This window comes from Engystomops pustulosus, chromosome 9 (genome assembly GCF_040894005.1).
Source record: "Engystomops pustulosus chromosome 9, aEngPut4.maternal, whole genome shotgun sequence".
Classification (NCBI taxonomy): Eukaryota; Metazoa; Chordata; class Amphibia; order Anura; family Leptodactylidae; genus Engystomops; species Engystomops pustulosus.
Window position 1 is genome coordinate 60,924,830 of NC_092419.1, and position 15,013 is coordinate 60,939,842.

At 41.8% G+C, this 15,013-nt stretch overlaps 1 protein-coding gene and 1 long non-coding RNA gene across 8 annotated transcripts in view; one reads left to right on the top strand and one right to left on the bottom strand.

Moving 5' to 3' along the window:
* LOC140077153 (uncharacterized) overlaps positions 1-8,414 on the bottom strand; it is a 102,988-nt gene extending 94,574 nt beyond the window's left edge. The window contains exon 1 of the long non-coding RNA XR_011849718.1: positions 8,323-8,414. This is a non-coding gene — a long non-coding RNA (uncharacterized lncRNA). The remainder of the gene's footprint in view (positions 1-8,322) is intronic.
* Positions 1-15,013, top strand: part of LOC140077151 (protein Shroom4-like) — a 603,736-nt gene that overhangs the window by 394,571 nt on the left and 194,152 nt on the right. The window contains exon 8 of one of the 7 annotated variants that reach the window (XM_072124071.1): positions 6,632-6,705. The exons of the other annotated variants lie outside the window; for them this stretch is intronic. Within the exon in view, the coding sequence (XP_071980172.1) occupies positions 6,632-6,635 (4 nt within the window). The 3' untranslated portion in view covers positions 6,636-6,705. Of the gene's footprint in view, positions 1-6,631; positions 6,706-15,013 lie in introns of those variants that run through there. 7 annotated transcript variants of the gene reach the window in all.

The window sequence follows — 15,013 nt, forward strand, 5'->3', positions numbered from 1 at the left end:
AGCAGGAGCATCTGGACCGGGAGATGATGTCAAAGACAAACAGCTCCCTTCGGCAGAGGTGCTGGAGTCTTGACTTGCTGAAACAGCATGTGTGCCACTAGGTGCTGCTGCTGTTGCTTCGCCTGCAGGATGGACCGCATCTGACACCAGTTTCTCCCAGGCCATTGGATGGTAACGCTGCATGTGTTGGCGCAGGGCCGTGGTGCCAAGGATAGTTCCCTGGCCACGCTACACTTTCTGCCCGCAGATAGGACATATACCCACACTCGGCTCCTCTGGTGTCTTTACAAAAAACTGCCACACCGCTGAGGTGGTAATTTTACCGCCAACACTCTGCACTGAGCGACTACTACCAGCGCTGCCTCACTGAGCCCCTGTGCCACTGCTTATTTGGGCCTGCGAATCAGGATTTGTACCCCGCGGACGTTTGGCATCCCCTTACTGTGCTGCCACCTCTGCCTCCTCCAGCTGCCATCTTTCTGTCTGACATAGTGGTTTATAAACTACGTGGATTTGACACGTGAATCTGGCTGTAAACTAGAGCCCCCAAAAGGTATTGCAATGTGCGTTATACAGATACCCCACAACTGACAGTGTAATTTCAGCAAAAATCGCTGTATAAACGACATGGATTTGATACGTGAATCTGGCTGTAAACTAGAGCCCCCAAAAGGTATTGCAATGTGCGTTATACAGATTCCCTACAACTGACAGTGTAATTTCAGCGAAAATCACTGTATAAACTATGTGGATTTCACACGTAAATCTGGTTGTAAACTAGAGCCCCCAAAAGGTATTGCAATGTGCGTTATACAGATACCCCACAACTGACAGTGAAATTTCAGCGAAAATCACTGTATAAACTACGTGGATTTGGCACGTGAATCTGGCTGTAAACTAGAACCCCCAAAAGGTATTGCAATGTCCATTATACAGATAACCCACAACTGACAGCTCACTACTGCAGATGCATGAATGATTTTGTGATTAAATAGAACTGCTATTTGGGGTATACAGATCCCCCTTAAAGAACAACCAGGGATTGGTCCACCAATCACTCCTGCAGATGCATGAAAGTCTAACAGATTTCTTAATATTCGATTTTGTCACTAAATAGAACTGCTATTTGGGGTACATAGAACACCCTTAGAGAACAGCGAGGGATTGCAGCAAGAATCGCACAGCACAATAGTAGCAGCTGGACGCTACAACATGAAGTGTGAAGTGCTGAGATAGAAAATGGCTGGGTTTTATAGGGCTATGTGACATCGCATAAGCCTGCCGGTCGCTGATTGGCTTTACAGGTCTGCAGATTCGCCACAAAGCCGAAGTTTATGGTGATTTGCGGGAACGAAGTTGGTTTTTTTCCCCTCATGTTTCTGCTAAATGCGCGCGAGAACAACTTGTTACATGGGGCAGAGAACTCTGGGAAGGAGAACGGAACACCCCCGATGATTGGTGGACCAATCCCTGGTTGTTCTTTAAGGGGGATCTGTATACCCCAAATAGCAGTTCTATTTAGTGACAAAGGGTGTTCCTTTCTCCTTCCCAGAGTTCTCTGCCCCAAGTAACACGTTGTTCTCGCGCCCATTTAGCAGAAACATGAGGGGAAAAAAAACAACTTTGTTCCCGCAAATCAGCATAAACTTCGGCTTCGTGGCGAATCGAATTTTTCCTGAAATTGTAACCGAAGTTAGAATCATTAGAATTGATTCGCCCATCTCTAGTTCTGATACATGCTTGCATTCACTGTCATGGGTACTCCTGCGACCTATGTTGCGGGTCGCAGGCGCACCCGTTTACCCCCCTGTGCCCTCTCACGCCATCTGCAGCTTCCCTTATCTAGCCGTGCTCCTGTGATGGTCTCCTAGCTTCAGCGTGCTCGTCCCCGCCACCTTGAGCTTGCGTTGGCCATCTGAAATTTAAAGGGTCAGCGCACCGCTTATTGGCGTTGATCACCTGACAGCCTATAAAATGGTCAGCCTCTTTCTTTGTGCCTCGTGCCTTGGAGAAAACTTGTCTTCTGTGTTCCCTGCGATTATTGTCATTTCCTGTTGTTGACTCCGATTCTTTGCTGCCTGCCTTGACCTCCTGCTTCCTCCCTGACTCTGATTCCGTGCTGCCTGTCCTGACTTCCTGCCTGCCCTCGACTCCGTCTTGCCCCACGATTCTGTACTATGCCTTGGCCACCACCGCAGACAAAGTTGTGCCTGTGGAGCAACCTGGTAATACCACACAGCAGCAAGTCCAACCCGCTTTGCGGTGGGCACTGGTGAAAACCGTGTGCCACTTAGACACCACTTATAGGTATCAGCTTACGTCATCGTCGGTGGTTCAGTGGGTCCACTTACCCGTGACACACAGCATGTAGCCACGTGAGATGTCAAACTCCTGCTGCAGAACACATAACCCAAACCATAACACTTCCTCCATCACACAATTTTTTACACATTTTGGATTCGGTCTGTCCCCAGTTTGTCGAAGAACATAATGTTTCCCATCACATCCATACAAATTAGTCTTGATTTCATCACTAAAATGAACTGTGGACCACTTCTTCACACAATATACTGCTCAACAAAGGTGAGTTTAGCCTTTTGTTTCTTTCTGCTAATGAAAGGTTTGTTCACTTCAGTGTAGGTATTCAGTCCAAATGCTCTTAAACTTTGAGACACTGTATGGTGAGACAGATCCTTACCCCGTTCAGTGCTGGACTGGTGAGCAATTTCAGGTGCATTGTTGAAACAAAAACCCATGGAAATTCTACACATTATTCTTCTATTACATTCGTCTTTCGAGGACGAAGAACCTTCTTGGGGGACTTGAATGAGTTTGTGAGGTTGTAATGATGATAAATTCTATTAATCACAGACTTGCAGTGACCATCTTATCTTGCTAAGGCTTATTGGGTCACCCCCCGGGGGGGGCACCTGCCATGAGACAAGTTGAGCCTCTCGCCTGCTCAACGAGGGGATGGCACCGTGCTCCCACCGGCCAGCACTGAGCTTCCGTGCACCGGACTGGACAGCGTTGCAGCCCTCCGCCCGGCACCTTGCTCCCGACCCCCGCCGCAGGCACTGAGCTTCCGCCCCCCTGCCGGCCAGCATCAAACTCCCGCATGTGCTGCCGCCCCCCATTCTCCGCATTCCTCCGCTACCGGCTCAACCTCTGCTCCCATGTCAACCCCGCTCTGCTCCCATGTCAACCCCGCTCCACTCCCGTGTCAACCCCACTCCGCTCCCGTGTCAACCCCGCTTCGCTCCCGAGTCTGCCCCCCAGGCTCTTGGCTCCCTGCTCCGACCGCCCCCGCTCAAGCTCCGGGCTCCCTACCCCCCCCCCCCCCACTCACTGGCTATTGAGTCTTCCTGCTCTCGGCTCCCCCACCGCGCCACCGCCGCTGCAGGACAAGGCGCCGAACACAAGAACACAACAGAGAAGTAAGGTTACATTATCTTTGCATAATATATATATATATATATATCTATATATATATATATATAAATATATACACACTCACCGGCCACTTTATTAGGTACACCGTGCTACTAACGGGTTGGACCCCCTTTTGCCTTCAGAACTGCCTCAATTCATCGTGGCATAGATTCAACAAGGCTGGCTGGAAGCATTCCTCTGAGATTTTGGTCCATATTGGCATGATGGCATCACACAGTCTGAGATGATTCCAGCTTTATGACATGGCGCATTATCCTGCTGAAAGTAGCCATCAGATGTTGGGTAAATTGTGGTCATAAAGGGATGGACATGGTCAGCAACAATACTCAGGTAGGCTGTGGCATTGCAACGATGCTCAATTGGTACCAAGGGGCCGAAAGAGGGCCAAGAAAATATTCACCACACCATGACACCACTACCACCTGCCTGAACCATTGATACAAGGCAGGACGGATCCATGCTTTCATGTTGTTGACACCAAATTCTGACCCTACCATCCGAATGTCGCAACAGAAATCGAGACTCATCAGACCAGGCAACGATTTTTCCAATCTTCTACTGTCCAATTTCGATGAGCTTGTGCAAATTGTAGCCTCAGTTTCCTGTTCTTAGCTGAAAGGAGTGGCACCCGGTGTGGTCTTCTGCTGTTGTAGCCCATCTGCCTCAAAGTTCGACGTACTGTGCGTTCAGAGATGCTCTTCTGCCTACCTTGGTTGTAACGGGTGGCGATTTGAGTCACTGTTGCCTTTCTATCAGCTCGAAGCAGTCTGCCCATTCTCCTCTGACCTCTGGCATCAACAAGGCATTTCCGCCCACAGAACTGCCGCTCACTGGATGTTTTTTCTTTTTCGGACCATTCTCTGTAAACTCTAGAGATGGTTGTGCGTGAAAATCCCAGTAGATCAGCATTTTCTGTAATACTCAGACCAGCCCTTCTGGCACCAACAACCATGCCACATTCAAAGGCACTCAAATCACCTTTCTTCCCCATACTGATGCTCGGTTTGAACTGCAGGAGATTGTCTTGACCATGTCTACATGCCTAAATGCACTGAGTTGCCGCCATGTGATTGGCTGATTAGAAAGTGTTAACAAGCAGTTGGACAGGTGTACCTAATAAAGTGGCCGGTGAGTGTGTATATATATATATATATATATATATATATATATATGTGTATATATATGTATATGTGTATATATATGTATATGTGTATATATATGTATATGTGTGTGTATATGTGTGTGTGTGTATATATGTATATGTGTGTGTGTGTAAGTATATATATGTATATGAGTGTGTGTGTGTATATGTGTGTGTATGTGTATATATGTGTGTGTATGTGTATATGATGTATCTATGTTTGTATATGTGTATATATGCTGTATGTATATGCAGCATTTGTGATATTTATCAGGGCTTCTATTTTTGTACTACATGGCCGTACTCTGTATGCATTTTATACTACATGGTGGTACGCTGCATCTACTGTATACTACATGGCGGTATGCAGTATGCATTTTATACCACATGGCGGTACGCTGTATGCATTTTATACTACATGGCGGTACGCTGTATGCATTTTATACCACATGGCGGTACGCTGTATGCATTTTATACCACATGGTGGTACATTGTATGCATTTTATACTACATGGCGATATGCTGTATGCATTTTATACTACATGGCGGTACGCTGTATGCATTTTATACTATATGGTGGCATGCTGTATGCATTTTTCATTGCTTTATTTTTACACCAAACCAATATGATGAACAGCAGAACAACAAGAAAAATCCAGCTCACCACTCAGACGAGATGTTCCCAGCGCACGGACACGAGAAGATCCCCCATAGACTCAAGGCAATGGCAAACTTGTAGAAAGACCAGCGCTTCAGGAGACAATTGTAGTACTTAAAAATCATCCAATTTATTCGTTCCTCTTAAAAACATATCACACAGCAGAGTGCACAAAATAATGGTAACACGGGGTAAAACCTACGCGTTTCGTTCAGATGAGCTTAATCATGGTTACCTCCACAAGAATTATCAGCTCTATTTGAACACCGCGCTTCTCCATGGCGTGTGACGTCACAATCATGTGTTAAAGTCACATGATCACAGCAACCACACCCCCCTCCAAGGAAAATCGCAGCAGACTTACATCTAAAAGCATGTTTACAACAATTAAAAACATACCTGAAATAGATCGACACCGAGAAAGAAGGTAAGTTAAATGCATTTTTGTATATTAAACGACTATCGATTTTAGCCCGTACCTGCCGAAGCAAAACAAAGTGCGCGGAAAATATCAACAGAGCAACGAGAATGCTACTTGTATCATATGGTTATTCGCAACATATTGTATCAGGTTTGTTAATATAATGATAGACACATAATTTCGAGCGGCATGGTCAGAGGGCACTGCAAGTTTAGTCACTGGCACAGTCTAGAGACAGGAGATAGTATTTACTCAAAACCTGCCGACAAGCGGCATGGTCAGAGGACACTGCAAGTTTAAATCAATGGCACAGTCTGGAGACAGGAGATAGTATTAACTCAAAACCTACCAAGGTTTTTTTTTATATATTGTTATATGAAAAGTATAATCGAAAAAGAGAGAATCAGGTGTATATTGTGCAAAGCCCAGTAGATTCCCAGAGCCCAAATTTTAATAATAGCACAGGATTAAGTCCTGTCTTAGATTAAATCCAAATGGTTGTGTTGTTTTTAGGACAAACATCCAATAGGTTTCACTATTCATTAGTTTTTTCTTATGATCACCGCCCCTAGTGGGTTTTTTGACTTTCTCTATTCCCATCCACTTAAAGGCACATACGTTCCCCTGGTGGACTTCCCGAAAGTGTTTGAAAACCTCAGATATGTTTGTCAAGTTAGTATTTTATATGTCAGAAAGATGTTTCCTGATTCTTACCTTTAGTGGGTTTGTTGTGCACCCCACATATTGTTTATTACAAGAGATGCACGTGATAAGATATACCACGAAGGAGGTGTTACAATTAATGTATGTATGTATCTCATAGGTCATGTTGGTCGTACAAGAAGAAAAAGTATTGGTAGTTGTCAGGAAACCGCACGTTAAACATTGTGTGTAGCCACATTTGTAATTGCCCAGATGGTGTAACCAAGAGTAATTGCTAATATTCTCCTCTGTATAGGTAAACAAAGTTGGGGATACAAAGGAACCAATCGTTGGCGCTTTTTTGGATATATATCGTACCCCTCGCATAAGGCAAGTTTTTAAGTCATTATCCTGTTCCAGAATAGGTAAATACTTATTTACAACTTTTTTGATCTTCAGGGAAAATCGGCGCAAATCGGAAATATTCGGGTAACACGTCGGGAAAACGCGAATCGGGCCCTTAGTAAATGACCCCCATTGTATCTCCTTTTCGCAAACGGGTGTCGGGTAACACCATTTTGTTGTCCACGTCGTGTCATCATTTTACCCCGTGTTACCATTATTTTGTGCACTCTGCCGTGTGATATGTTTTTAAGAGGAACGAATAAATTGGATGATTTTTAAATACTACAATTGTCTCCTGAAGCGCTGGTCTTTCTACAAGTAAACCAATATGATGGATCTGGTCCTGAGACTCCCTGATATATTACATGTATGGGCGGGGGCGTCTCTCTATGGCTCGCCTCAGGCAGCAGACAGGCGAGGTACACCCCTGGTCACCCCTGTAGCCTTCCTGTGGACAACCTGCTGCTGGAGGGTTTCAGTCACTTTGGAACGTCACACCGGTTTTGCAAAGTCAGTGAAAATTGGAATGTAAGGCTGCCAATTAAATAGGGCTTGTCAGATAATTAAATTAAATTAGTACAAGATGCCAGATTAACACCAATAACTTACATGTATCTGAAAGTGTACTCTTTATCTAATTTACATATTTATTATGTATTTTAGAATATACAATTTATGAAATAGGCTTAAACTACTGCTATCTTACATTATATATTCACATATCATAGTATAGTATATAAGGCCGGAAAAAGTCCTTCAAGTCCAACCTTAAAGAATTAAATAAATGTTTTTTTCCCCATAACCCGTGAAATTTTTTCTCTAAGAAAGTAATCTAGGCCCCTCTTGAACATGTACATAGTGTCTGCATAACAACCTCCTGCGGCAGAGAGTTCCATAGTCTCACTGCTCTTACAGTAAATAACCTTTGTCTATGTTGATGGTAGAATTGCCTCTCCACTAGGCTTAGAGGATGACCCCTTGTCCTGGTCACAGGCCTAGATATAAAAAGGTCTTTGGAGAGATCATTCTACTGCCCCTTCAGGTATTTGTACATTGTAATAAAGTCTCCCTCAGTCGTCTTTTCTCTAAATTCTGAATGCAGGCAGTTTCCGGGTTACGTACATGATAAGTTCTGGAGGTTTGTTCGTAAGTTGAATTTATATGTAAGTCGGTACTGTATATTTTATGATTGGCACCCCAGACAAAATTTTTTTGGTCTCTGTGACAATTAGATTGTATTATGACAATTGGACAAATGTTGTGTTTTCATAAGAACCAGGTTTAACAATAAAACTTCATTGCAGACACCTGTGATAACTAATATAGCTGTTTATTGTAGCTAAAGTACAGTAAATTTCCAACATCCATAAGTCCATTTTTAACTAGGGTCAGGTGTTCTTAAGGTGTTCTGTAATCCCAAATTTTGTAATCTGTCATTGTATTCAAGTCCCCCCATTCTCCTAATAATCTTGGTTGCTCTGCTCTGCACCCATTCCAGTTCTACTATGTCCTTTTTATACACTGGTGCCCAAAACTGTACACAATATTCCATATCTTACATTATATTATCCAATAAAAAGGAGAAGAAAGCGGGTCACTCACCAAAACGTGAATTTTTATTATAGCTGACAGGAGCAGGTAGAGGGGTGCCGGACACGCCACAAACGACGGATCGTTTCGCGCAGGAAGCGATTTCTCAGGTCTGTGACATCATGTGGTGGGCAGGAACTATGCTCTTAAGCGTGTTCCGGCCCAGTAACCATGGATACTGTGAACACAACTATCACCACATGTTTAAAAACATAGTAACAATATAAACAGCACTACTAAGGCACCACTGGACATGAAAAACAAGGAAATTCTTGCATTAGTACAGCATTGTTTATAAAAACACATTTAACTCATTGTGATCATTTAAGCCTATCGGTCCCATAGCTTTTGTACGCATTATCCATTTGGCTTCACATCTAAGCAGCTCTTTGTTTCTATCCCCTCCCGCTGGATTAACATTAACCCTTTCGATGCCTGCAAACCTCAGCACATCGGGACAGCCAGAGTGTGCGCTTTTCACATGTTCAATGAGCTGTGGGGAACCGTGTCATGTCTAATGGAACTGAGGTGTTCGCGGAAGGGAATATACAAATGGCGAATTGTTTTACCTATATAAAATCTACGGCACAGGCATGTAACCATGTATACAACATATTGTGATTTACAATTTATGAAGTGTTTTATTGAATGCTTAATTTCACCCATAGTAACCATCCTCGTGCCGAGATTAAACTTACAATAATTACACTGTCCACATTTAAAATTTCCATGTGGTATATGACGCTCAAGCCAAGTATTTTCCCTCTCATGGAACCTACTGTGTACCAATTCACTTCTCAACGTTTTGCTTCGTCTAAACGAAATAAGTGGTTTCGTTTCTATTGTTTTCTGTAGTTGTGGATCTATGGCCAATAGATGCCAATTTTTTAGAATTGCGAATTTTCCTGCGAATTGTACATAAATGTAAAAGTAAATCTCTTGTCTTGCATATCTTTATTATCCCTGACTTTAAGGGATACCGTCTCTTGTATGCGAGGGGTGAAAACTCTCATAGTGTAAAATTGAATTAGTGGCTGTCTGTTTTCTATATGCCTCCGTAGATGGCCCTTTTTGCCCAATTGTTACTTTGACATCCAGAAATTCTAAAGATTCCTTAGTAAATTTTGAGGTAAATTTCATATTCATGCTGTTTTTGTTCAGGTATGTGACGAAATTATTAAACTCTATTTCAGAATTCTCCCATATTAGGAAGACATCGCCCACATACTTGAAGAAAAATTTGATAAAATTTGGGTTGTCAGTCGTAAATACATATCTCTCTTCAAAGACTGCTAGGAAAATATTCGCTAGGGTACGAGCATAGCGAGTCCCCATAGCGGTTCCGACCAAATGCAGGAACCACTTCCCATTAAACTCAAAGGCATTATGAGACAGTATGAATGTCAGAGAGTCACAGACGAAATCAACATACAACTCGCTTTTTTCAGTATTTATTAAAACATCTCTAACTGCTAATACTGCAGTATTTTGCGGAATGCGAGTGTATAAGCTTTCAACATCAATTGATGTGATACTGTAACTCTCCGACTATTCGACCATCTCAAGGCTTTTCAAGAATGAATTTGCATCCTTGAGGTATGTCGGAATATCCCTCAACAATGGTCGGAGAAGCCAATCAATATACTTGGAGAGGGGCTCTGTCAGGGAACCAATGCCGGCAACTATCGGGCGACCCGGAGGATTAGTTAAGGACTTATGTATCTTTGGGATAAAATACCAACTAGGTTTTCGAGGAAATTGGGGTAGAAGTTTGATGGCGAACTGCTCTGACAAAACTCCCTTCACCACATACTTCCTAAAATGGGTCTGTAGCCTCTCTTTAAACTTTTGCACAGGGATTTTATCTAGTGTCATATATGTAGCAGTATCTGACAACTGTCGATGGGCTTCCTGAATGTAATAGCTCTTATCCATGATTACTAACTACATTTTCCCCCTTGTCTGCAGGTTTTATTATTATATTTTTGTTAGATCAGAGGGAGACATCTCTAAGTACTTGACTATAAAACACCTTGAGGGGGGTACCTGCGGGCAAGGGGTGAGAAAAGTTGGATTTAATTCCACCTGAAAAACTTTCTATTTCTATGATGTCAGATTCTACTGGGTTATCTTCACCCAGTGCTAGCAAAATGTCAAGAACCTCTCTGTCCTCTCGGGAGGGTGAGTTGTTAGCAATAAAGCCTAGTGGACCTACAACTGCTGGTATTTCTCCTACTTTCTTTGGTACTGGATGTGGAGGATTGTTGTTAAACCATTTCTACAAGTTGATCTTTCTCACAGCTTTATATAGATTTATTTCAAAATCTACTTCATCAAAATTCTGAACCAGCGCATAGCTAAGTCCTTTTGATAATAGATTAATGCAGTCCTGTGATAGGACTAATGTGGATAGGTTCACCACTCCTCCAGCCTCCATCAGTCCAGTGTCTCTGGTTTTTCCTTTATTTCTTTTGACTATTGTTTTCTCCACAACACTTTCTTGCGTTTCGTTGCCAAGTTTTTTCTCCGATTTTCTACTATTCTGATTTTTCTTCTAAAGGGGATGCGTTTTTTCCGCTCCCTATGATGTCTTTATTTTTGGGCTCATTCTGATTTATGGGCAGGGATGTTTCTATATTTCTGTTGTCTTCTGAGGTGCTTGTATCGGACTCGGTCACCCAATACTCTGAAGATCATTTTTTCATATTCTTATTTTTATGTTGACTTTTCTTTTGAGAAGAATTTCTTTTCTTTGTTTTCGCGTTCCATAAGAAAATCTGATTGTCATCATAGTCTGCCTTGTCACGTAAAAATGTATCTAGTTTTCTTTCTTTGATTTCTGTTTGAATAGCAACAAATCTTTTTTCTAATTTCTTGAGGAATAATTTTAACTGAGTTTCACTCACTCGGGTTCTTAATTCTGTTTTCGCTTTGCATAATTCTGTGATGATTTTTTCATATTCCAATTCATTGCAATACTAATGACATTAGGTTGGAAGAGTGTTGGTGGTATAATCTGTTCCACTCTTGGACGAACCGAGAATTGGTTTGGTAGACAGAATGTTCTTTGTAAACTCTCAGTCCTCTAGGGACACTGCTGTTCGCTTGATAGGATTTTAATGACTCAATGGTCCAGAATAAACGGACTTCTATTTCCAACAGAGTCTGTATTTTAAGTTCCAGGTTCTTAGTGCTTAAAACTTGTAGTGTGTCTTGTGAGTTACAAAGTTCAAAAAACAGCTGCATGTATAGCTGTTTCAACCATGTCTAGGCTTGATGCAGATTCTGCTCCCAATTCCATGTTTGTACACGGATATCAAGGGAACTAGCAGTCTTTAACCCCTAGGCGCACCAGGACGTTATAGTACGTCCCCGGCGCTAGATGCTTAGCGCACGGGGACGTTCTATAACGTCCTGCTTCTGGCACCGGCTCACGAACGGAGCCGGTACCAGAAGCAGCGGCTGTCAGCTGTCTAGTACAGCTGACAGCCTGCGCTAACACCCGCGATCGGAGCCGGCTCCGATCGCGGGTGTTAACCCCTTACTCGCCGCGGTCAAACATGACCGCGGCGTGTAAGGGTGTTTGCTCTGTGGATCGGATCCCCCGTGCCGCTTACCGGGGGATCCGATCCACTTCTGGGCAGCTCCGAGGACTGGCATGTGCCCCGGAGCTGCCCAGTCTCCATGGCAGCCAGACCCCTTCCGGGTCTGGCTGTAAACTGTCTGAGCATGCGCAAGCTTGCTCAGACAGTTTACACTGCTCTACAATAAAATAGTATTGTAGAGCAGTGTATTGAACTTAAACCAGTGATCAGAGCATCACTGGTTTAAGTTCAAGTATGTAGAAGTAAAAATATGCAAAAACACTTAACACTACACATTATAATAAATAAAAAATAAATACATAAAAATATAAGCCCCTAAAATGTCACTTTCCCATAAATACACTTAATAAAGTATAAAAAACACAAAAAACCCCGCATATTTGGTATTGCCGCGTTCGTAACAATCTGTATAATAAAACAGAATCGTTACTGGACCCGCACGGTACACGCCGTAGAAAAAAAACGCAAAAACGTTCCGAAAAAAGATAATTTTTAATTAATACCTTATCAAAAAATGCTCTAAAAAGTAATTTAAAAAATGTTATGCACTCCAAAATAAGCCCACTAAAAAGAACAACTCTTCTCGCAAAAAATAAGCCCCTAACCAGATTTGTCAGCCGAAAAATAAAAAAGTTATGCATATGAAAAGATGCTGATGCTAAAATGAACAAGATTTTCTCCAAATTGGTTTTTATTCAGTACAATTGAATAAAATACACAAAACCCCCACATATTTGGTATCCCTGCGTCCGTAACAATCTGCATAATAAAACAGAATCGTTATTAGTTCCGCAAAGTGAACCCCGTAAAAAACAAAACAAAAAAAAAGCTCCATAAAAAAGATCATTTTCAATTAATACCCTATAAAAATGCTCTAAAAAGGGATTTAAAAAATGTTATGCACTCTAAAATAAGACCACTAAAAAGAACAATCCTTCTCGCAAAAAATAAGCCCTTAAACAGATTTGTGAGGCAAAAAATAAAAAAGTTATGCATATGAAAGACGGTGATGCTAAAATTAACAACATTTTTGCCAAATTACTTTTTATGCAGTAAAAATGGGAAAAAAATAAAAAATCTATATAAATGAGGTCTTTTTGTAATCGTGGCGACTCATAGAATAAAAATAATATACTATTTTTATGGTATGGTAAACGGGCAAAAAAAAAACCCCATAAAAATCTTCCTGAAAAGTGATGATTTTCATTTCCTCCACCAACAAAGAGTTAATAAAATCTCACCAATTAGCCTATAGATTCCCCCAAATTACGTACCAGAAAAGTGCATCTCATGTGGCAAAAGAAATAAGCCCCTATAGGTCCACATTAAAAAAAAGAAAAAAATTATAGCCTGTACAATGTGACATAGCAAATCTGATCTGGATGGCGCCTCCTTCCCTTCTATGCCCGGCCGTGCGCCCATACAACAGGTTACCACCACATATGGGGTATCGGTGCATTCGGGAGGAATTGGGTATCAAACTTTGTGGAGCCTTTTTTTATTTAATCCATTGTAAATGTTTAATTTTCCACCCAAAATGGGTGTATTGTGAAAAAATATTACAATTTGCAGACTGCACCTCCATTTTGTTTTAACCCCTATAAAACACGTAAAGCGTTAACAAACTTCTTAAAAGTGGTTTTTCATACGTTGAGGTGTGTAGTTTCCACAATGGGGTAATTTACGAGTCTCGCTATTATTTAGGCCTCTCAGTGTCAATTAGAAGTTGAGCCGGTCCATCTAATACAGGTTTTGGTGATTTTACAAAAAATGTGAAAAATGATACCTAAATTCTGAGCCTCATAACATTCTAGTAAAATATGTGGAATCTTAAAAAACCATGCCAACATAAAGCAGACATTTGGGAAATGTAAGTTATGAATTTATTTGGGTGCTATGACTATCTGCATCAAAAGTAGCGAATTTAGAACGTTGAAAATAAAGAATTTTTCCAAATTTTTTCCAAATTTTGTTTTTTTTCATAACTAAACACAAAAGATATCATCCAAATTTTTAAACTAATTTGAAGTACAATGTGTCACGAGAAAACAATCTAAAAATCCCATGGATATCTCATAGCGTTCCAAAACTATAACCACTTATAGTGACACAGGTCAGATTTGAAGAATGGGGCCGCGTCCTTAAGGCCAAAATAGGCTGTGTCCCCTAGGGGTTAAATGCCTTTCAGGTGTGGACCAGTGCGGACGCGTGCTCATGCAAAAAACAGTGGTATGCATGGTAACCAAAGAGGAAAAAGCAGGCAACTGCGTCCCTTCTGCACTAACAGCACACCTTGACAAACGCTAAGTCTGCAGCAGCTTCACTCAGTGATGCGCTTTGGGGATATACAAAAATCAAACTCAGGTAGGAACATCCAATAAAAAGGAGAAGAAAGCGAGTCACTCACCAACATGTGCATTTTTATTATAGCCGACAGGAGCAGGTAGAGGGGTGCTCCTATATTCACTTAGCACTAAACAATGACCTTGACATCTAGGAAATTGTGTTTTGATCCACAGGGTGAACACTATGGAGGGCATTTATCAAGCTGGTTTCTTTCTTTCAGTGCACAAGAAATTGTGATTATATTTGTGGCTATGCCATCTCCACACCAAGTTTTTCTGTAAAATTACACCAGGTCGGACCTGGCATAGTTTTGCCTGACTGCGCGGCTGCCAAGCAAATGCATCAAGAGGCCTATGATTCTTGACGTACCACCTATATCTTAACACTATATCCACATCAGCTCCTCTGTCCAGGCATCTGCTCGCCCTTTCAGAGCAGGCATATCAGGTTTGTCTGACAACTGCTATCCTTAGTAAACCCATGCTTTCCTTAGGAAATCATGTATTTATACTATTTGAAGTCACATACTCCTGTTTTAGTCCATCAGTATCCCTTCCAATATTTTACCCATAATGCAAACTATGCTTACAGATCTTTAATTCTTTTGGGACAATCTAGAGCCATTTTGAATATTGGCAACACATTTGCCTTGTGTTATAAATTATTGGTTATGAGTTTCCTTCTTATGATAGAGGTTATGTCAAAGTTACCATTGCCCTATAAGATAACGTAATTAGCACCTGGGCTGTAGG